The 22074-nt window shown below is 50.6% G+C and overlaps 1 protein-coding gene across 1 annotated transcript in view; it reads left to right on the forward strand.

Moving 5' to 3' along the window:
• Window positions 1-18448, forward strand: part of MRPL9 (mitochondrial ribosomal protein L9) — a gene marked incomplete at its 5' end in the record, with an annotated part of 20441 nt that extends 1993 nt beyond the window's left edge. Inside the window, 6 exon segments of the mRNA XM_056545910.1 lie at window positions 558-717; window positions 789-913; window positions 1837-1890; window positions 2801-2902; window positions 5050-5133; window positions 18126-18448. Of these exon segments, the coding sequence (XP_056401885.1) occupies window positions 558-717; window positions 789-913; window positions 1837-1890; window positions 2801-2902; window positions 5050-5133; window positions 18126-18335 (735 nt within the window). The 3' untranslated portion in view covers window positions 18336-18448.
• Window positions 18449-22074: the final 3626 nt, after the last annotated feature.

Below are 22074 nucleotides of genomic sequence, written 5' to 3' on the forward strand. Positions count from 1 at the left end.
GCTGCCCCCCGGGGGTTGTGTCTGTACTATGGGGTCGCTGCCCCCCGGGGGTTGTGTCTGTATTATTATGGGGTCGCTGCCCCCCGGGGGTTGTGTCTGTACTATGGGGTCGCTGCCCCCCCCCTGGTGGTTGTGTCTGTATTATGGGGTCGCTGCCCCCCGGGGGTTGTGTCTGTACTATGGGGTCGCTGCCCCCTGGTGGTCGTGTCTGTATTATGGGGTCGCTGCCCCCTGGTGGTCGTGTCTGTATTATGGGGTCGCTGCCCCCTGGTGGTCGTGTCTGTATTATGGGGTCGCTGCCCCCCGGGGGTTGTGTCTGTACTATGGGGTCGCTGCCCCCCGGTGGTTGTGTCTGTATTATGGGGTCGCTGCCCCCCTGGTGGTTGTGTCTGTATTATGGGGTCGCTGCCCCCCTGGTGGTTGTGTCTGTATTATGGGGTCGCTGCCCCCTGGTGGTTGTGTCTGTATTATGGGGTCGCTGCCCCCTGGTGGTCGTGTATTATTATGGGGTCGCTGCCCCCTGGTGGTCGTGCGGTGACGACTCTCTGTGATTTCAGGGCACGGTGATCGTGGAGCGATGGTGGAAGGTCCCTCTGGCCCCGGAGGGGGAGGAGCCATACCTGCACCCCCGCCGACACCGCATCTACCGGGTGCTGGAGGACACCAAGCATGGCGCCAAGGGCAAGATGGAGCTGATCCTCACACAGAACGTGCACCGTAAGGCCGGGCTCCGGGGGCCCCTCTCTGCGGGGCCACAATCGGTGTCTGACGTCTTCTCTCTCCTTCAGGACTCGGCAGCCGCGGGGATACGGTGACGGTGGAGAAACGTCTGGGGCGGAATAAACTGCTGGCGGAAGGATTGGCGGTGTATGCCTCCCCCGAGAACAAGGCCATGTACGAGGAGGAGAGGAGGGTGAGGACAGGGCCCGGGGGGTGTACGGGGGAGGGGTATATAGGGGGGGGTCTACAGTGGTGGGGTATATAGGGGGGGGGTACAGTGGAGGGGTATATAGGGGGGGTCTACAGTGGTGGGGTATATAGGGGGGGGGGTACAGTGGAGGGGTATATAGGGGGGGGTACAGTGGAGGGGTATATAGGGGGGGGGGTACAGTGGAGGGGTATATAGGGGGGGGGGTACAGTGGAGGGGTATATAGGGGGGGGGTGTACAGTGGAGGGGTATATAGGGGGGGTGTACAGTGGAGGGGTATATAGGGGGGGTGTACAGTGGAGGGGTATATAGGGGGGGTGTACAGTGGAGGGGTATATAGGGGGGGTGTACAGTGGAGGGGTATATAGGGGGGGGTGTACAGTGGAGGGGTATATAGGGGGGGTGTACAGTGGAGGGGTATATAGGGGGGGTCTACAGTGGAGGGGTATATAGGGGGGGTCTACAGTGGTGGGGTATATAGGGGGGGGGGTACAGTGGTGGGGTATATAGGGGGGGGGGTACAGTGGAGGGGTATATAGGGGGGGGGTACAGTGGAGGGGTATATAGGGGGGTGTACAGTGGAGGGGTATATAGGGGGGGTGTACAGTGGAGGGGTATATAGGGGGGGGTGTACAGTGGAGGGGTATATAGGGGGGTGTGTACAGTGGAGGGGTATATAGGGGGGGGTGTACAGTGGAGGGGTATATAAGGGGGGGGGGTGTACAGTGGAGGGGTATATAAGGGGGGGGTGTACGGTGGAGGGGTATATAGGGGGGTGTACAGTGGAGGGGTATATAGGGGGAGGGGTATATAGGGGGGGGTGTACAGTGGAGGGGTATATAGCGGGGGGGGGGGGGGTTGTATATACCGGGGGCTTTTCAACTGTTCTTTTGTTTCTCCTTTCTAGATGCAGCAGGCGGGTGAGCTCGGGGGCAGGAAACAGACTTGGACGGGCGAGATGGTGAGATGATGATGGTAGTAGTGATGATGATGGGGGTGGGGATAATGATGGGGGTGGTGGTGATGATGATGATGATGATGTGGGTGATGATGCTGGGGGTGGTGGTGATGATCATGATGATGGGGGTAGTGGAGGTGATGGTGGTGGGGGTGATGATGATGATGATGATGGGGGTAGTGGAGGTGATGGTGGTGGGGGTGATGATGATGGGGGTAGTGGAGGTGATGGTGGTGGGGGTGATGATGATGATGATGGGGGTAGTGGAGGTGATGGTGGTGGGGGTGATGATGATGATGATGATGATGGGGGTAGTGGAGGTGATGGTGGTGGGGGTGATGATGATGGGGGTAGTGGAGGTGATGGTGGTGGGGGTGATGATGATGATGATGATGGGGGTAGTGGAGGTGATGGTGGTGGGGGTGATGATGATGATGATGATGATGGGGGTAGTGGAGGTGATGGTGGTGGGGGTGATGATGATGATGGGGTAGTGGAGGTGATGGTGGTGGGGGTGATGATGATGATGGGGTAGTGGAGGTGATGGTGGTGGGGGTGATGATGATGATGGGGTAGTGGAGGTGATGGTGGTGGTGGTGGTGATGATGATGATGGGGGTAGTGGAGGTGATGGTGGTGGTGATGATGATGATGGGGGTAGTGGAGGTGATGGTGATGATTGATAATACCAGGTTTTGTACCGCCCCCTGTTCTGTGACATAATAATTTATAGGGAGGGGCTTCCTGAGGTCATGTGACCACAATTCTCTCAGCGGACAGTATCGTAGTAATATATGTGCCGCCATATCAGCGCCAATGCAGTCACTCCATCATCCACTGAACCTGTAGGGGACAACCTGTGCTCCGCCATGTTGTGTGCGCTCACTACTCACGTCTCTGCTTCTTCCCTCCAGACGGTGAATTATCTGAAGACGTCGCGGCTGACGGTGGAAATGAAGACAAGTCTTAGATGGCGGCTGAACGAGGAGATTGTGGCCCGAAATTTACTGAAGAACGTAAGAAGTGTCATGGCGGCTGTGAGATGGGTCATATGTGATGATGAGGAGGACACTGCTGTCCTTGGTGATGAGGGGTCATGTGTGTAGAGATGTGAGGAGGACACTGCTGTCCTTGGTGGTGATGAGGGGTCATGTGTGTAGAGATGTGAGGAGGACACTGCTGTCCTTGGTGATGATGAGGGGTCATGTGTCTGTAGAGATCTGAGGAGGACACTGCTGTCCTTGGTGATGATGAGGGGTCATGTGTCTGTAGAGATGTGAGGAGGACACTGCTGTCCTTGGTGGTGGTGGTGATGAGGGGTCATGTGTCTGTAGAGATGTGAGGAGGACACTGCTGTCCTTGGTGGTGGTGGTGGTGGTGATGATGAGGGGTCATGTGTCTGTAGAGATGTGAGGAGGACATTGCTGTCCTTGGTGATGATGATGAGGGGTCATGTGTCTGTAGAGATGTGAGGAGGACACTGCTGTCCTTGGTGGTGATGATGATGAGGGGTCATGTGTCTGTAGAGATGTGAGGAGGACACTGCTGTCCTTGGTGGTGGTGGTGATGATGAGGGGTTGTGTGTCTGTAGAGATGTGAGGAGGACACTGCTGTCCTTGGTGATGATGAGGGGTTGTGTGTCTGTAGAGATGTGAGGAGGACACTGCTGTCCTTGGTGATGATGAGGGGTCATGTGTCTGTAGAGATGTGAGGAGGACACTGCTGTCCTTGGTGATGATGAGGGGTCATGTGTCTGTAGAGATGTGAGGAGGACACTGCTGTCCTTGGTGGTGATGATGAGGGGTCATGTGTCTGTAGAGATGTGAGGAGGACACTGCTGTCCTTGGTGGTGATGATGAGGGGTCATGTGTCTGTAGAGATGTGAGGAGGACACTGCTGTCCTTGGTGATGATGATGAGGGGTCATGTGTCTGTAGAGATGTGAGGAGGACACTGCTGTCCTTGGTGGTGATGATGAGGGGTCATGTGTCTGTAGAGATGTGAGGAGGACACTGCTGTCCTTGGTGGTGATGATGATGAGGGGTCATGTGTCTGTAGAGATGTGAGGAGGACACTGCTGTCCTTGGTGGTGATGAGGGGTCATGTGTCTGTAGAGATGTGAGGAGGACACTGCTGTCCTTGGTGGTGGTGGTGATGGTGATGATGATGATGATGAGGGGTTGTGTGTCTGTAGAGATGTGAGGAGGACACTGCTGTCCTTGGTGGTGGTGGTGGTGATGATGATGAGGGGTTGTGTGTCTGTAGAGATGTGAGGAGGACACTGCTGTCCTTGGTGGTGATGAGGGGTCATGTGTCTGTAGAGATGTGAGGAGGACACTGCTGTCCTTGGTGGTGGTGGTGATGATGATGATGATGATGATGAGGGGTTGTGTGTCTGTAGAGATGTGAGGAGGACACTGCTGTCCTTGGTGGTGATGATGATGAGGGGACATGTGTCTGTAGAGATGTGAGGAGGACACTGCTGTCCTTGGTGATGATGATGAGGGGTCATGTGTCTGTAGAGATGTGAGGAGGACACTGCTGTCCTTGGTGGTGATGATGATGAGGGGTCATGTGTCTGTAGAGATGTGAGGAGGACACTGCTGTCCTTGGTGGTGATGATGAGGGGTCATGTGTCTGTAGAGATGTGAGGAGGACACTGCTGTCCTTGGTGGTGATGAGGGGTCATGTGTCTGTAGAGATGTGAGGAGGACACTGCTGTCCTTGATGATGATGAGGGGACATGTGTCTGTAGAGATGTGAGGAGGACACTGCTGTCCTTGGTGATGATGATGAGGGGTCATGTGTCTGTAGAGATGTGAGGAGGACACTGCTGTCCTTGGTGATGATGATGAGGGGTCATGTGTCTGTAGAGATGTGAGGAGGACACTGCTGTCCTTGGTGATGATGATGAGGGGACATGTGTCTGTAGAGATGTGAGGAGGACACTGCTGTCCTTGGTGGTGATGATGAGGGGTCATGTGTCTGTAGAGATGTGAGGAGGACACTGCTGTCCTTGGTGGTGATGAGGGGTCATGTGTCTGTAGAGATGTGAGGAGGACACTGCTGTCCATGGTGATGATGATGAGGGGTCATGTGTCTGTAGAGATGTGAGGACACCTGTTATATTATTAACCCTTTATACAGATGTCTCTTTTCTCCAGTTAGGGGTTGTTGCCCCGGTAGACGCTGTGAAGATCCCAGATGAACCAATCACCAGGTTCGGGGAATACTGGTGTGAAGTGACGGTGAGTTCCTGCATTTTAGGATCGAGCATGGAGACATCTCAGCCCTATATAATGGGGAGGGGGAGGGGGGGGGGGGGGAGACATCGCAGCCCTATATAATGGGGAGGGGGGGGGGGGAGACATCGCAGCCCTATATAATGGGGGGGAGACATTGCAGCCCTATATAATGGGGAGGGGGGGAGACATCGCAGCCCTATATAATGGGGGGGAGACATTGCAGCCCTATATAATGGGGAGGGGGGGGGAGACATCGCAGCCCTATATAATGGGGAGGGGGGGGAGACATCGCAGCCCTATATAATGGGGAGGGAGACATCGCAGCCCTATATAATGGGGGGGGGGGGGGGAGACATCTCAGCCCTATATAATGGGGAGGGGGGGGGACATCTCAGCCCTATATAATGGGGGGGGGGGGGGAGACATCGCAGCCCTATATAATGGGGGGGGGAGACATCGCAGCCCTATATAATGGGGGGGGGGGAGGAGACATCGCAGCCCTATATAATGGGGAGGGGGGAGACATCGCAGCCCTATATAATGGGGGGGGGGGAGACATCGCAGCCCTATATAATGGGGGGGGGGGGAGACATCGCAGCCCTATATAATGGGGAGGGGGGGGGGAGACATCGCAGCCCTATATAATGGGGAGGGGGGGGGGAGACATCGCAGCCCTATATAATGGGGAGGGGGGGAGACATCGCAGCCCTATATAATGGGGGGGGGAGACATCGCAGCCCTATATAATGGGGAGGGAGACATCGCAGCCCTATATAATGGGGAGGGAGACATTGCAGCCCTATATAATGGGGAGGGGGGGGAGACATCGCAGCCCTATATAATGGGGGGGGGGGAGAGACATCGCAGCCCTATATAATGGGGAGGGAGACATCGCAGCCCTATATAATGGGGGGGGAGACATCGCAGCCCTATATAATGGGGAGGGTGACATCGCAGCCCTATATAATGGGGAGGGAGACATCGCAGCCCTATATAATGGGGAGGGGGGGGAGACATCGCAGCCCTATATAATGGGGAGCGGGGGGGGGGGGAGACATCGCAGCCCTATATAATGGGGAGGGGGGGGAAACATCGCAGCCCTATATAATGGGGAGGGGGGGGGGGGAAACATCGCAGCCCTATATAATGGGGAGGGGGGGGGGGAGACATCTCAGCCCTATATAATGGGGGGGGGGGGAGACATCGCAGCCCTATATAATGGGGAGAGACATCGCAGCCCTATATAATGGGGAGGGGGGGAGACATCGCAGCCCTATATAATGGGGAGGGGGGAGACATCGCAGCCCTATATAATGGGGAGGGGGGAGACATCGCAGCCCTATATAATGGGGGGGGGGGGGAGACATCGCAGCCCTATATAATGGGGAGGGAGACATCGCAGCCCTATATAATGGGGAGGGGGGGGGGAGACATCGCAGCCCTATATAATGGGGAGGGAGACATCGCAGCCCTATATAATGGGGAGGGGGGGGGGAGACATCGCAGCCCTATATAATGGGGGGGGGGGAGAGACATCGCAGCCCTATATAATGGGGAGGGAGACATCGCAGCCCTATATAATGGGGAGGGGGGGGGACATCTCAGCCCTATATAATGGGGGGGGGGGGGGAGACATCGCAGCCCTATATAATGGGGAGGGGGGGGGGAGACATCGCAGCCCTATATAATGGGGGGGGGGGAGAGACATCGCAGCCCTATATAATGGGGAGGGAGACATCGCAGCCCTATATAATGGGGAGGGGGGGGGACATCTCAGCCCTATATAATGGGGGGGGGGGGGGGAGACATCGCAGCCCTATATAATGGGGGGGGGAGACATCGCAGCCCTATATAATGGGGGGGGGGGAGGAGACATCGCAGCCCTATATAATGGGGAGGGGGGAGACATCGCAGCCCTATATAATGGGGGGGGGGGGAGACATCGCAGCCCTATATAATGGGGGGGGGGGGGGAGACATCGCAGCCCTATATAATGGGGAGGGGGGGGGAGACATCGCAGCCCTATATAATGGGGAGGGGGGGGGAGACATCGCAGCCCTATATAATGGGGAGGGGGGGGGAGACATCGCAGCCCTATATAATGGGGAGGGGGGGGGGAGACATCGCAGCCCTATATAATGGGGAGGGGGGGAGACATCGCAGCCCTATATAATGGGGGGGGGGGAGACATCGCAGCCCTATATAATGGGGAGGGAGACATTGCAGCCCTATATAATGGGGAGGGGGGGGAGACATCGCAGCCCTATATAATGGGGGGGGGGGAGAGACATCGCAGCCCTATATAATGGGGAGGGAGACATCGCAGCCCTATATAATGGGGGGGGAGACATCGCAGCCCTATATAATGGGGAGGGGGAGACATCGCAGCCCTATATAATGGGGAGGGGGGGGGGACATCTCAGCCCTATATAATGGGGAGGGGGGGGGGAGACATCGCAGCCCTATATAATGGGGAGGGGGGGGAGACATCGCAGCCCTATATAATGGGGAGCGGGGGGGGGGGGAGACATCGCAGCCCTATATAATGGGGAGGGGGGGGAAACATCGCAGCCCTATATAATGGGGAGGGGGGGGGGAAACATCGCAGCCCTATATAATGGGGAGGGGGGGGAGACATCTCAGCCCTATATAATGGGGGGGGGGGGGAGACATCGCAGCCCTATATAATGGGGAGGGGGGGAGACATCGCAGCCCTATATAATGGGGAGGGGGGGAGACATCGCAGCCCTATATAATGGGGAGGGGGGAGACATCGCAGCCCTATATAATGGGGAGGGGGGGGGGGGAGACATCGCAGCCCTATATAATGGGGGGGGGGGGAGACATCGCAGCCCTATATAATGGGGAGGGAGACATCGCAGCCCTATATAATGGGGAGGGGGGGGGGAGACATCGCAGCCCTATATAATGGGGAGGGAGACATCGCAGCCCTATATAATGGGGAGGGGGGGGGGAGACATCGCAGCCCTATATAATGGGGGGGGGGGAGAGACATCGCAGCCCTATATAATGGGGAGGGAGACATCGCAGCCCTATATAATGGGGAGGGGGGGGGGGGAGACATCGCAGCCCTATATAATGGGGGGGGGGAGACATCGCAGCCCTATATAATGGGGAGGGAGACATCGCAGCCCTATATAATGGGGAGGGGGGGGGGACATCTCAGCCCTATATAATGGGGAGGGGGGGGGGAGACATCGCAGCCCTATATAATGGGGAGGGGGGGGAGACATCGCAGCCCTATATAATGGGGAGCGGGGGGGAGACATCGCAGCCCTATATAATGGGGAGCGGGGGGGAGACATCGCAGCCCTATATAATGGGGAGGGGGGGGAGACATCGCAGCCCTATATAATGGGGAGGGGGGGAGACATCGCAGCCCTATATAATGGGGAGGGGGGGGGACATCTCAGCCCTATATAATGGGGAGGGGGGGAGACATCTCAGCCCTATATAATGGGGGGGGGGGGGGGGAGAGACATCTCAGCCCTATATAATGGGGAGGGGGGAGACATTGCAGCCCTATATAATGGGGAGGGGGGGGGGAAGACATTGCAGCCCTATATAATGGGGAGGGGGGGGAGACATCGCAGCCCTATATAATGGGGAGGGGGGGGGGAGACATCGCAGCCCTATATAATGGGGAGGGAGGGGGGGGGAGACTTTGCAGCCCTATATAATGGGGAGGGGGGGGGGAGACATCGCAGCCCTATATAATGGGGGGGGAGACATCGCAGCCCCTATATAATGGGGAGGGGGGGGGGAGACATCGCAGCCCTATATAATGGGGAGGGGGGGGGAGACATCTCAGCCCTATATAATGGGGAGGGGGGAGACATCGCAGCCCTATATAATGGGGAGGGGGGGGGGAGACATCGCAGCCCTATATAATGGGGAGGGGGGGGGAGACATCGCAGCCCTATATAATGGGGAGGGGGGGGAAACATCGCAGCCCTATATAATGGGGAGGGGGGGGGAGACATCGCAGCCCTATATATATAATGGGGGGGGAGACATCGCAGCCCTATATAATGGGGAGGGGGAGACATCGCAGCCCTATATAATGGGGAGGGGAGACATCGCAGCCCTATATAATGGGGAGGGGGGAGACATCGCAGCCCTATATAATGGGGGGGGGGAGACATCGCAGCCCTATATAATGGGGAGGGGGGAGACATTGCAGCCCTATATAATGGGGAGGGGGGAGACATTGCAGCCCTATATAATGGGGGGGGGGGGAGAGACATCGCAGCCCTATATAATGGGGAGGGGGGGGGAAGACATTGCAGCCCTATATAATGGGGAGGGGGGGGGAGACATCGCAGCCCTATATAATGGGGAGGGGGGGGGGGAGACATCGCAGCCCTATATAATGGGGAGGGGGGGGGGAGACATCGCAGCCCTATATAATGGGGAGGGGGGGACATTGCAGCCCTATATAATGGGGGGGGGGGGGGAGACATTGCAGCCCTATATAATGGGGGGGGGGAGACATTGCAGCCCTATATAATGGGGGGGGGGGGAGACATTGCAGCCCTATATAATGGGGGGGGGGGAGACATTGCAGCCCTATATAATGGGGGGGGGGGGAGACATTGCAGCCCTATATAATGGGGGGGGGGGGAGACATTGCAGCCCTATATAATGGGGGGGGGGGGGAGACATTGCAGCCCTATATAATGGGGGGGGGGGGAGACATTGCAGCCCTATATAATGGGGGGGGGAGACATTGCAGCCCTATATAATGGGGGGGGGAGACATTGCAGCCCTATATAATGGGGGGGGGGAGACATTGCAGCCCTATATAATGGGGGGGGGGGAGACATTGCAGCCCTATATAATGGGGGGGGGGGAGACATTGCAGCCCTATATAATGGGGGGGGGGGGGGGAGACATTGCAGCCCTATATAATGGGGGGGGGGAGACATTGCAGCCCTATATAATGGGGGGGGGGAGACATTGCAGCCCTATATAATGGGGGGGGGGGAGACATTGCAGCCCTATATAATGGGGGGGGGAGACATTGCAGCCCTATATAATGGGGGGGGGAGACATTGCAGCCCTATATAATGGGGGGGGGGGGAGACATTGCAGCCCTATATAATGGGGGGGGGGGAGAGACATTGCAGCCCTATATAATGGGGGGGGAGACATTGCAGCCCTATATAATGGGGGGGGAGACATTGCAGCCCTATATAATGGGGGGGGGAGACATTGCAGCCCTATATAATGGGGGGGGGGGAGACATTGCAGCCCTATATAATGGGGGGGGGGGGGGGAGAGACATTGCAGCCCTATATAATGGGGGGGGGGGGGGGAGACACATTGCAGCCCTATATAATGGGGGGGGGGGGGGGGAGACATTGCAGCCCTATATAATGGGGGGGGGGGGGACATCGCAGCCCTATATGGGGGGGATATGTTTTCCTTTGTCTGCTGTCAGTCAAGCCTAGATCCCTAGTCCGCTCGCCTCCTGTTTGTGTAATCCCGATCCCCTCCAGACCAGGTAGATGTAGGAGCCGCGATCCCTCAGCCCTGCTGGACACCGGTGGATGGAAAACATATGGAGGGTACAAAAATGGGGAGAATCAGACCGACGTGTTTCGGTATACAAAGCCTTCCTCAAGGTCCTCTCGGGGACGCGATAACAATATGAACATAATCACTAACCCCTCCCCCATGAACACTTCCTGATCGGGAAATAACCCTTTCATTCCTGACTAATGATAAATAGTTCACACAAAAAGACATTGCACTTAATATTATGACCATTCAAAAACCAATAGAACAACATGGCGTCAGATCTGAGGTTCATTCCCTAATCCAGTCTGTGTCTCTTGTGCGTAGTTTTCGTGTTCTCATTCTATTGGGATAACCTTTATATGTGGGACACGACCTCCGTACAGTGCCTAGACGCACCGTGTGTGAACACTGAACGTGCGCCGCCAACGTGCGCCGATATTCTCCGTCTTCATTTTGGGGCCGTAGAGCGGACATATTGGTTCCTACGTTCCGTAGATGACATATGGTAATGGGAAATGTGCCATCGTTAGGGTTTGAAATCACATGACTTTATCACGTACCGGCACGTGGGACAACGCGCTCGACCGCATGGTGCATCGCCTACTGGTTTAACCCATTGTTATCTTGTTGGATCTCTTCATAAAAACTATGGGACATTCTATTGCCAATAGTAATATTTCTTTTAGCCGCACAACGCCAACCGGATTTAAGGATTTCACACAACTGGGGATCTGGTTTAAGAAAGAATAAATGATCCCGGATAATTCTTCTGATTTATATGAACCGGTTAGAAGAAAACGTGGAAAATACCGCAAAATTCTTACCCATCGCCCCCGTCAGAGTTTTGATTAGTGATCTGGGTTTAGATCTGGCAATCCCTTCCGCCTTGATGATATCCCCTAGTTTAGTGGTCTTCAACCTGCGGACCTCCAGATGTTGCAAAACTACAACTCCCAGCATGCCGTTGGCTGTCCAGGCATGCTGGGAGTTGTAGTTTTACAACATCTGGAGGTCCGCAGGTTGGAGACCACTGCTCTATTTAGAAAGAAAACACATTTTATATATATATGTATGTATGTGTGTGTGTGTGTGTGTGTGTAAGTAAATTTTATTTCTCTCTCTCTCTCTCCCCCTCTCTCTCTCCCCCTCTCTCTCTCCCCCCCATAAACAGCGCACACTATATGCATATATTTTCAGATTTGTAAATTGCTTCTACTAAAAAAATTCTTAATCCTTCCAATAATTATCAGCTGCTGAAGTTGAGTTGTTTCTTTTCTGTCTGGCAACAGTGCTCTCTGCTGACATCTCTGCTTGTCTCGAGAACTGCACAGAGTAAAAGAGGTTTGCTATGGGGATTTGCTTCTAAAGTGGGCGGTTCCCGAGACACGTGTCATCAGAGAGCACTTCGAAAAGAACAACTCAACTTCAGAAGCTCATAAGTACAGAAAGGATGAAGATTGTTTTAATAGATGTAATTTACAAATCTGTTTGTTTAACTTTCTGGAGCCAGTTGATATAAAAAAAAATAATAAAAAAAATGTGTTTTTCCTGGAATACTCCTTTAATTTATAAGGGCTCGCCCTGCTTGTTGCACTGATCAAGAATGTGCCACCATTAGAGAGGGGCTTCTAAATAGGGCAGTGGTCTTCAAACTGTGGACCTCCAGATGTTGCAAAACTACAACTCCCAGCATGCCCGGACAGCCAACGGCTGTCCGGGCATGCTGGGAGTTGTAGTTTTGCAACATCTGGAGGTTCACAGGTTGAAGACCACTAAAATAGGGGATATTATCATGGCGGAAGGGATTACCAGATCTAAACCCAGATCACAATATCTATATCTGGGGGAAAAGTCCAGACGTCGGCATCAAAGAATCAAAACTCTGACGGGGCGATGGGTAAGAATTTTGCGGCATTTTTCACGTTTTTTTCTAACCAGTTCATATAAACCAGAAGAATTATACGGGATAATTTATTCATGCTTAACCCCTTAAAGGGGTTATCCAGGAAAAAACTTATTTTTTTTTTTTATATATCAACTGGCTCCAGAAAGTTAAACAGATTTGTAAATTACTTCTATTAAAAAAAAATCTTAATCCTTTCAGTACTTATGAGCTTCTGAAGTTAAGGTTGTTCTTTTCTGTCTAAGTCCTCTCTGATGACACGTGTCTAGGGAACCGCCCAGTTTAGAAGCAAATCCCCATAGCAAACCTCTTCTAAACTGGGCATTTCCCGAGACACGTGTCACCAGAGAAGATTTAGACAGACTAGTATGAGGGCTTGTTTATTATTTTTTTATTATTATTATTTTTTTTTTTATTCAAACGGTTTTATTGAGAGATAACAATCAGATAAAGAAAACAATACAGCATCTTTAAAGCCCCGATGGCCACGTAAGGCCAGGAAGATAATGGGCTCAATATTACAATAATAAAGGTCAAAAATGCAAAATGCACACCAATATAACCACTGAAAAAAATAAGACCGATCTAGGTGTGTCAATAGTGGAATAGGAACAGGGCTAGGAGCAAGTAAAGAACAATACAAGAATCGGGAATATAGGGAGTGTAGTCCCCTAAAGCCATAAGAAGCCAACGAATATGAATGGCACACGATGCTCTTTAAAAAGTAGCAAATACACAGAGAAGAGACACACATGCAAAGAAAGCAAGAGAGGGAACGAGAGACACACATGCAAAGAAAGTAAGAGGGAACGAGAGACACACATGCAAAGGAAGAAAGAGAGGGAACGAGAGACACCTATGCAAAGAAAGCAAGAGAGGGAACGGGAGACACGTATGCAAAGAAAGCAAGAGAGGGAACAAGAGACACATGCAAAGAAAGCAAGAGAGGGAACGAGAGACACATGCAAAGAAAGTAAGAGAGGGAACGAGAGACACATGCAAAGAAAGTAAGAGAGGGAACGAGAGACACATGCAAAGGAAGAAAGAGAGGGAACGAGAGACACATATGCAAAGAAAGCAAGAGAGGGAACGGGAGACACGTATGCAAAGAAAGCAAAAGAGGGAACGAGAGACACATGCAAAGAAAGCAAGAGAGGGAACGAGAGACACATGCAAAGAAAGTAAGAGAGGGAACGAGAGACACATGCAAAGGAAGAAAGAGAGGGAACGAGAGACACATATGCAAAGAAAGCAAGAGAGGGAACGAGAGACACATGCAAAGAAAGCAAGAGAGGGAACGAGAGACACACATGCAAAGGAAGTAAGAGCGGGAACGAGACACACATGCAAAGGAAGTAAGAGAGGGAACGAGAGACACACATGCAAAGAAAGTAAGAGAGGGAATGAGAGACACACATGCAAAGAAAGCAAGAGAGGGATCGAGAGACACACATGCAAAGAAAGCAAGAGAGGGAACGAGAGACACACATGCAAAGAAAGCAAGAGAGGGAACAAGAGATACATGCAAAGGAAGTAAGAGAGGGAACGAGAGACACACATGCAAAGAAAGTAAGAGAGGGAATGAGAGACACACATGCAAAGAAAGCAAGAGAGGGATCGAGAGACACACATGCAAAGAAAGCAAGAGAGGGAACGAGAGACACACATGCAAAGAAAGCAAGAGAGGGAACGAGAGACACACATGCAAAGAAAGCAAGAGGGAACGAGAGACACACATGCAAAGAAAGCAAGAGGGAACGAGAGACACACATGCAAAGAAAGCAAGAGAGGGAACAAGAGACACATGCAAAGGAAGTAAGAGAGGGAATGAGAGACACACATGCAAAGAAAGTAAGAGAGGGAACGAGAGACACACATGCAAAGGAAGTAAGAGAGGGAACGAGAGTCACAAAGAGATGAAGACGGAGAGGACCAGAGACTGTACATCCATACACCAATAGGCTGATGAGAGCGAGGGTTTGTTTTTTGCGCGACCAGTTGTCCATTGTAATGCCATCACTCACTTTACCATTAAATGTACGGTGCAACCAAAAAATTACTATTTGTGTGGGGAAATTAAAAAGAAAACCGCAATTTTGCTAATTTTGGAAGGTTTTGTTTTCACGCCGTACAATGATTTTATGGTACAAATGACCTGTGTTCTTCTTTGGGTCAATACGATTAAAATGATCCCCATGATAACGTACTTTTCTATTACTGTTGCGCTTAAAAAAGAAATCACAAACTTTTTAACCAAATTAGTACGTTTACAATCCCCCTATTTTGAAGACCTATAACTTTTTCATTTTTCCGTATAAGCGGCGGTATGAGGCTCATTTTTTTTGCGCCGTGATCTGTACTTTTTATTGATTCTATATTTGCTTATATAGAACTTTTAATCCATTTTTTTATATTTTTTTGGGGGGGAATAAAATGTTATACAAAAAAAGCAGCTTTTTTTTATTTTTACGTTCACGACGTTCATTAACCTTTTATTTCAATAGCTCGGATATTTACGCATGCGGCGATACCAAATATGTATATAAAATATTTTTTTTAACACTTTTTGGGGGTGAAATAGGGAAAATGGGACAATTTACGTTTTATTGGGGAGGGGGTTTTTCACTTTTTTTTTTTTTTTTTTACACTTTAATAGTCCCCATAGGGGACTATTTATAGTATTCACTCGATTGCTAATACTGTTCAGTGCTATCGGTCATCTTCTGCTCTGGTCTGGGGGAAGGCAGCGGAGGCAGGTGAAGGGACCTCCGTCTGCCGTGCAGGACTATCGGATCGCCGCGGCAGCGCTGCGGGCGATCCGATCATCCATTTTAGTGACCGCGATGCTGCAGATGCTGTTATCTGTATTGATCACGGCATCTGAGGGGTTAATGGCGGACATCCGCAAGATTGCGGGTGTTCGCCTTTACGGGCGAGTCCCTGGCTGCGATCAGCAGCCGGGACCTGCCGAGCATGATCCGGGCATCGCTCCGATGCTCGCGGTTATGCTTAGGACATAAATGTACGTCCTGGTGCATTAAGTACCACCTCACCAGGACGTAAATTTACATCGCTCGTCGTTGAGGGGTTAAGGACCAGTCCAATTTTTTATTTTAGCATTTTCGTTTTTTCCTCCTCGCCTTCTAAAAAATCATAACGCTTTGTAATGACATCACTAATTTTACCATAAAATGTACGGCGCAACCAAACATTATTAATGTGGGAAAATTGAAAAGAAAAACGCAAATTTTGGAAGGTTTTGTCTTCACGCTGAACACTTTCCGGTAAAAATGACGTTTTCTTTATTCTGTGATACGATTAAAATGATCCCCATGTTATTCGCTTTTCTATAATTGTACGGCTTAAAAAAATCTCAAACTATTCTAACAAAATTGCCCTATTTTGACCACCTATAACGTTCTCATTTTTCCGTATATGGGGCGATAGGGCTCATTTTTTGCGCCATGATCGGTAGTTTTTATCAGTACTACTCTTGCTTAGGTTTAACTTTTTTATAAATTTTTTTGGGGAATAAAATGTGACAAAAAAGCAGCAATTTTGGACTTTTTTTTTTTGTTCGTTTACGCCGTTCACTGTACGGGATAATTACCAATATGTTAGTTCAGACTTTTATGCACACGGCGATACCAAATATGTGTATTTTTTTTTAAGCTTTTTTGGGGGGGGGGGGGGGGGGGAATGGGAAAAACTGACATTTTACTTTTTTATTTGGGGAGGAGATTTTTCACATTTTTTTTTTACATGGCTTTTAACTTATTTTTTTTACACTTTTTATGTCCCCATAGGGCACTATTTATAGCAATCATTCGATTGTTAATACTGTTCAGTGCTATCGGCTATCTTCTGCTCTGCTCGATCTCAGACCAGAGCAGAAGACCCCGGGAGACGCCTGGAGCCAGGTGAGGGGACCTCTGGCCGCCATGCTGGATGATCGGATCCCTGCGGCAGCGCTGCGGACGATCTGACCATCCATTCAAAGTACCGCACTGCCGCGATCTCTATTGATCACTGCATCTGAGGGGTTAATGGCAGACATCTGCGCGATCGCGTATGTCCGCCATTACCGGCGGGTCCCTGGCTGCTCATAGCAGCCGGCACCTGCCGCGAGCACCGCTCCGGTGCGTTAAGTACCACGTCACCATGACGTACATTTACGTCCATTGTCGTTTAGGGGTTAAACCAGATCCCCAGTTGTGTGAAATCCTTAAATCCGGTTGGCGTTGTGCGGCTAAAAGAAATATTACTATTGGCAATAGAATGTCCCATAGTTGTTATAAAGAGATCCAACAAGATAACAATGGGTTAAACCACGTAGGCGATGCACCATGCGGTCGAGCGCGTTGTCCCACGTGCCGGTACGTGATAGTCATGTGATTTCAAACCCTAACGATGGCACATTTCCCATTACCATATGTCATCTACGGAACGTAGGAACCAATATGTCCGCTCTACGGCCCCAAAATGAAGACGGAGAATATCGGCGCACGTTGGCGGCGCACGTTCAGTGTTCACACACGGTGCGTCTAGGCACTGTACGGAGGTCGTGTCCCACATATAAAGGTTATCCCAATAGAATGAGAACACGAAAACTACGCACAAGAGACACAGACTGGATTAGGGAATGAACCTCAGATCTGACGCCATGTTGTTCTATTGGTTTTTGAATGGTCATATATATTGGATTGTAGTTTCATAATATTAAGTGCAATGTCTTTTTGCATGAACTTTTTATCATTAGTCAGGAATGAAAGGGTTATTTCCCGATCAGGAAGTGTTCATGGGGGAGGGGTTAGTGATTATATTCATATATATATATATATATATATATATATATATATATATATATATATATATATATATATATATATATATATATATATATATATATATATATATATATTGGGTTTGTTATCGCGTCCCCGAGAGGACCTTGAGGAAGGCTTTGTATGCCGAAACACGTCGGTCTGATTCTCCCCACTTTTGTACCCTCCACAAGTTTTCCATCCACCGGTGTCCAGCAGGGCTGAGGGATCGCGGCTCCATCCTAAGAGAAGAATGAATTAACATAGAACAGACCTGATGAGTCGATCCAACATGGACAGTTCTCAGCCGATGTCCATATCGTGGGGATAGATCTTGTGGGGCCCCTGACCTTTCCATGTTGTTCTCCTGATCATCAGCTGAAGGAGGGGGGAGAGTTCTTAAACGTGCTTAGTTTCCCTGCAGCACCCCCACTGGAGAAATGAAGCATTACACAGATTCTATTAATTTCATAATGTGATGTCTGTGTGAGGTGGGGATCTCTGGGGCTATTGATGTGAGCCCCATTGGTCCCGGGCTATTGATGTGAGCCCCATTGGTCCCGGGCTATTGATGTGAGCCCCATTGATCCCTGGCTATTGAGATGAGCCCCATTGATCCCCATAAGGTTTTCTGATAGACTGTGGGCCCTGTAGTATTGGGATGTGGAGGGGGCATCTCTGTAGTGACTGATTTTTTTAAATTTATTTTCCACCCTAAACCACAGGTGAATGGCATCGATACGGTGCGGATGCCAATGGATGTTGTTAATTTTATGAAGCCAAAAACGAAACGCTACAAGTTCTGGTTATCAAAGCAAACGAAAACAATGCAATCCACAGAGGCCGGCGTCACCTCAGAATCACCAGCAGAGGGCGGCGTTACCTCAGAATCACCAGCAGAGGGCGGCGGTGCCCCAAAATCCACAACAGACTGAAGCGGCTGCAGGGGGCGCTGTGCGGCCATTACTTGCTCTGTTTTTGGACCACACGCTGGGGACACATCGCCCGTTCACATTCTTCTTTGTAATAAAATATCCTCCATATTGGATCGCAGTTTATATGTTTAGCCGGGCCATACATAGTGGTTGTGCCCTGTCATGTGACTTTGTGCTGAGGATGTGTAGAAATGTTTCCGCCCGGCGGGGGGCTGTCATACAGGGGCTCAGAATAACTGGCGCACGTAAATTGTGCATTTTGTGTATAGAGGCGGCGCAGCTGGACGCCTCTCGTGCTGCCTCCAACCTGACACCTGCCGCTCTCTATTGTCTGTCATACAATGTGTCCCATAACCCTCCGGGGCAGCAGAGGGGGAGGGCAGTGTAAGCCCCCATCACAGCCCTGGTTAACTCATTCCCTGCCAACGACAGGACCCAGATGTTCTGCTGATGGTTCCTCACAGACGCCCCCAATAGACTATTCGAGATATAGTCAATAAAGAGAGAATTATACTCCAGAGAGGGCAGAGGTGTAATAATCTGCAGGATATATCACTATGTATCTATAGAGAGGTCAGAGGTGTAATAATCTGCAGGATATATCACTATGTATATATAGAGGTCAGAGGTGTAATAGTCTGCAGTATATATCACTATGTATCTATAGAGAGGTCAGAGGTGTAATAATCTGCAGGATATATCACTGTATCTATAGAGAGGTCAGAGGTGTAATAGTCTGCAGGATATATCACTATGTATCTATAGAGGTCAGTGGTGTAATAATCTGCAGGATATATCACTATGTATCTATAGAGAGGTTAGAGGTGTAATAATCTGCAGGATATATCACTATGTATCTATAGAGAGGTTAGAGGTGTAATAATCTGCAGGATATATCACTATGTATATATAGAGGTCAGAGGTGTAATAATCTGCAGGATATATCACTATGTATAGATAGAGGACAGAGGTGTAATAATCTGCAGGATATATCACTATGTATCTATAGAGGTCAGAGGTGTAATAATCTGCAGGATATATCACTATGTATCTATAGAGAGGTCAGAGGTGTAATAATCTGCAGGATATATCACTATGTATCTATAGAGAGGTTAGAGGTGTAATAATCTGCAGGATATATCACTATGTATAGATAGAGGTCAGAGGTGTAATAATCTGCAGGATATACCACTATGTATCTATAGAGAGGTCAGAGGTGTAATAATCTGCAGGATATATCACTATGTATCTATAGAGAGGTTAGAGGTGTAATAATCTGCAGGATATATCACTATGTATAGATAGAGGTCAGAGGTGTAATAATCTGCAGGATATATCACTATGTATCTATAGAGAGGTCAGAGGTGTAATAGTCTGCAGGATATATCACTATGTATCTATAGAGAGGTCAGAGGTGTAATAGTCTGCAGGATATATCACTATGTATCTATAGAGAGGTCAGAGGTGTAATAGTCTGCAGGATATATCACTATGTATCTATAGAGAGGTCAGAGGTGTAATAGTCTGCAGGATATATCACTATGTATGGGGGTAGAGAGGACAGAGCGATGTTCTGCAGATCCTCTTGTACATTAGACTTCAGTTGTATTTATTGGGGTACTTCGGGGGGGTGACTTATGTCTTTGCAGCTAATTGGTTATATGTCTGTACACAGGAGACAGATCCCCTCCAGCCCGGGGCCCCAGAATGTGTTGTCCGGGGGTCCTCCAGCTCTTGTATTGCCCATCGCTCTGGCCAGGTCTGCCCCCCCCTGTATTGTGACGCTGACCCCTCACTGCAGAGGAGGAGGCGGCTGATACACGGGCCGGACGGGGCTCGGCCAATGACATCGGAGCAATACAATAACATGATCCGTAGGGATCTACAGTGATCAGCTGGATAGGAATCTACTCTCTGTCAGTATTTCCCAACCAGGGTACCTCCAGCTGTTGCCAACCTACAACTCCCAGCATGCCCGGACAGCCACTGGCACCCTGGTTGGGAAATACTGAGTAAATCCCTATCCTACGCTGCTCTATGTAGCAATGTGGGGCTTTTTTTTTTTTTTTTAAACTCTTTGGACAGGAAGAAGTTAACTGCGCTGACGTATGTCTCCCGGTTGCGGTCCCTTTGTTTGGCCTGCGTGACATGTGCTGCCCCAGGAGGATCAGTCATTATATAGAATCTGCTCACGGGAATCGGGGGAAGGGTTATTTTGAGCGGCGCTCCCGGTGGACTGTCTGGGGCCTGCGCACAGTTTTCTCTTGTTTACAGTCATCGCGCAGGAAGTGGCGCTGCCCACAAAACCGTCAGGATCGCAGCTCTGAGGGCTCACCGGCTGCAACGCTACTGCGTGAGAACTAGGGCACTAGAAACTGTGACCCCTCCAATACTGCCCCCTGTGGTCTCCTCTAGAAACTGTGACCCCTCCAATACTGCCCCCTGTGGTCTCCTCTAGTATCTGATCTCTCCAATACTGCCCCCTGTGGTCTCCTCTAGTATCTGTGATCTCTCCAATACTGCCCCCTGTGGTCTCCTCTAGAAACTGTGACCTCCAATACTGCCCCCTGTGGTCTCCTCTAGTAACTGTGATCTCTCCAATACTGCCCCCTGTGGTCTCCTCTAGAAACTGTGACCCCTCCAATACTGCCCCCTGTGGTCTCCTCTAGTATCTGATCTCTCCAATACTGCCCCCTGTGGTCTCCTCTAGTATCTGTGATCTCTCCAATACTGCCCCCTGTGGTCTCCTCTAGAAACTGTGACCTCCAATACTGCCCCCTGTGGTCTCCTCTAGTAACTGTGATCTCTCCAATACTGCCCCCTGTGGTGGTCTCTAGTAACTGTGATCTCTCCAATACTGCCCCCTGTGGTCTCCTCTAGTAACTGTGATCCCTCCAATACTGCCCCCTGTGGTATCCTCTAGTAACTGTGATCCCTCCAATACTGCCCCCTGTGGTCTCCTCTAGTAACTGTGATCCCTCCAATACTGCCCCCTGTGGTCTCCTCTAGTAACTGTGATCCCTCCAATACTGCCCCCTGTGGTCTCCTCTAGTAACTGTGATCCCTCCAATACTGCCCCCTGTGGTCTCCTCTAGTAACTGTGATCCCTCCAATACTGCCCCTTGTTCTCCACTAGTAACTGACCTCTCCAATACTGCCCCCTGTGGTCTCCACTAGTAACTGTGACCCCTCCAATACTGCCCACTGTGGTCTTCACTAATAACTGACCCAAGTTTTCCCCCTTAGTGCTGCACTCCCAAGTGGGGACAAGAGTCTGGAGCCATTCTGGAGGCTGTAGTGTGTTGTGTTCTCGTCTTGAATGGTCCACATACATATAACGATAATAATTTTGCCCTTGTGTTTCCACCTGTCCTTAGCCTACACTGAGATTTCTCACGTTTCGTGTCCTCCCATCATCGGGGGAACTCTTCGTCTGTTCCAAGTACGAGCGTCTTCAGTTTTTGGAGGTTTTGTTTTGTATTCACGGACAGTTTCCATGTCTGTCTCATGAATATTTCATGGCGTTCTCAGGGGGCCGCAGCTGAATCTCGTCCAGGAGATAAGACCCTTGGCTGGCAGCGGCTTATCTCCTGTTCATCCCCCTCCTCCACAGCGCAGGGCACCTCCTCTCGCCATCTATTCTCCAAGAGCACCTGAGTCTAGCTGCATGCCAACACCGGGCTATAAAGCCAAGGCTCGTGGGGAAAACATGGCCGCCACGTCCTTCACGCCTCTCAGG

Source organism: Hyla sarda, chromosome 11 (genome assembly GCF_029499605.1).
Source record: "Hyla sarda isolate aHylSar1 chromosome 11, aHylSar1.hap1, whole genome shotgun sequence".
In the NCBI taxonomy this organism is placed as follows: Eukaryota; Metazoa; Chordata; class Amphibia; order Anura; family Hylidae; genus Hyla; species Hyla sarda.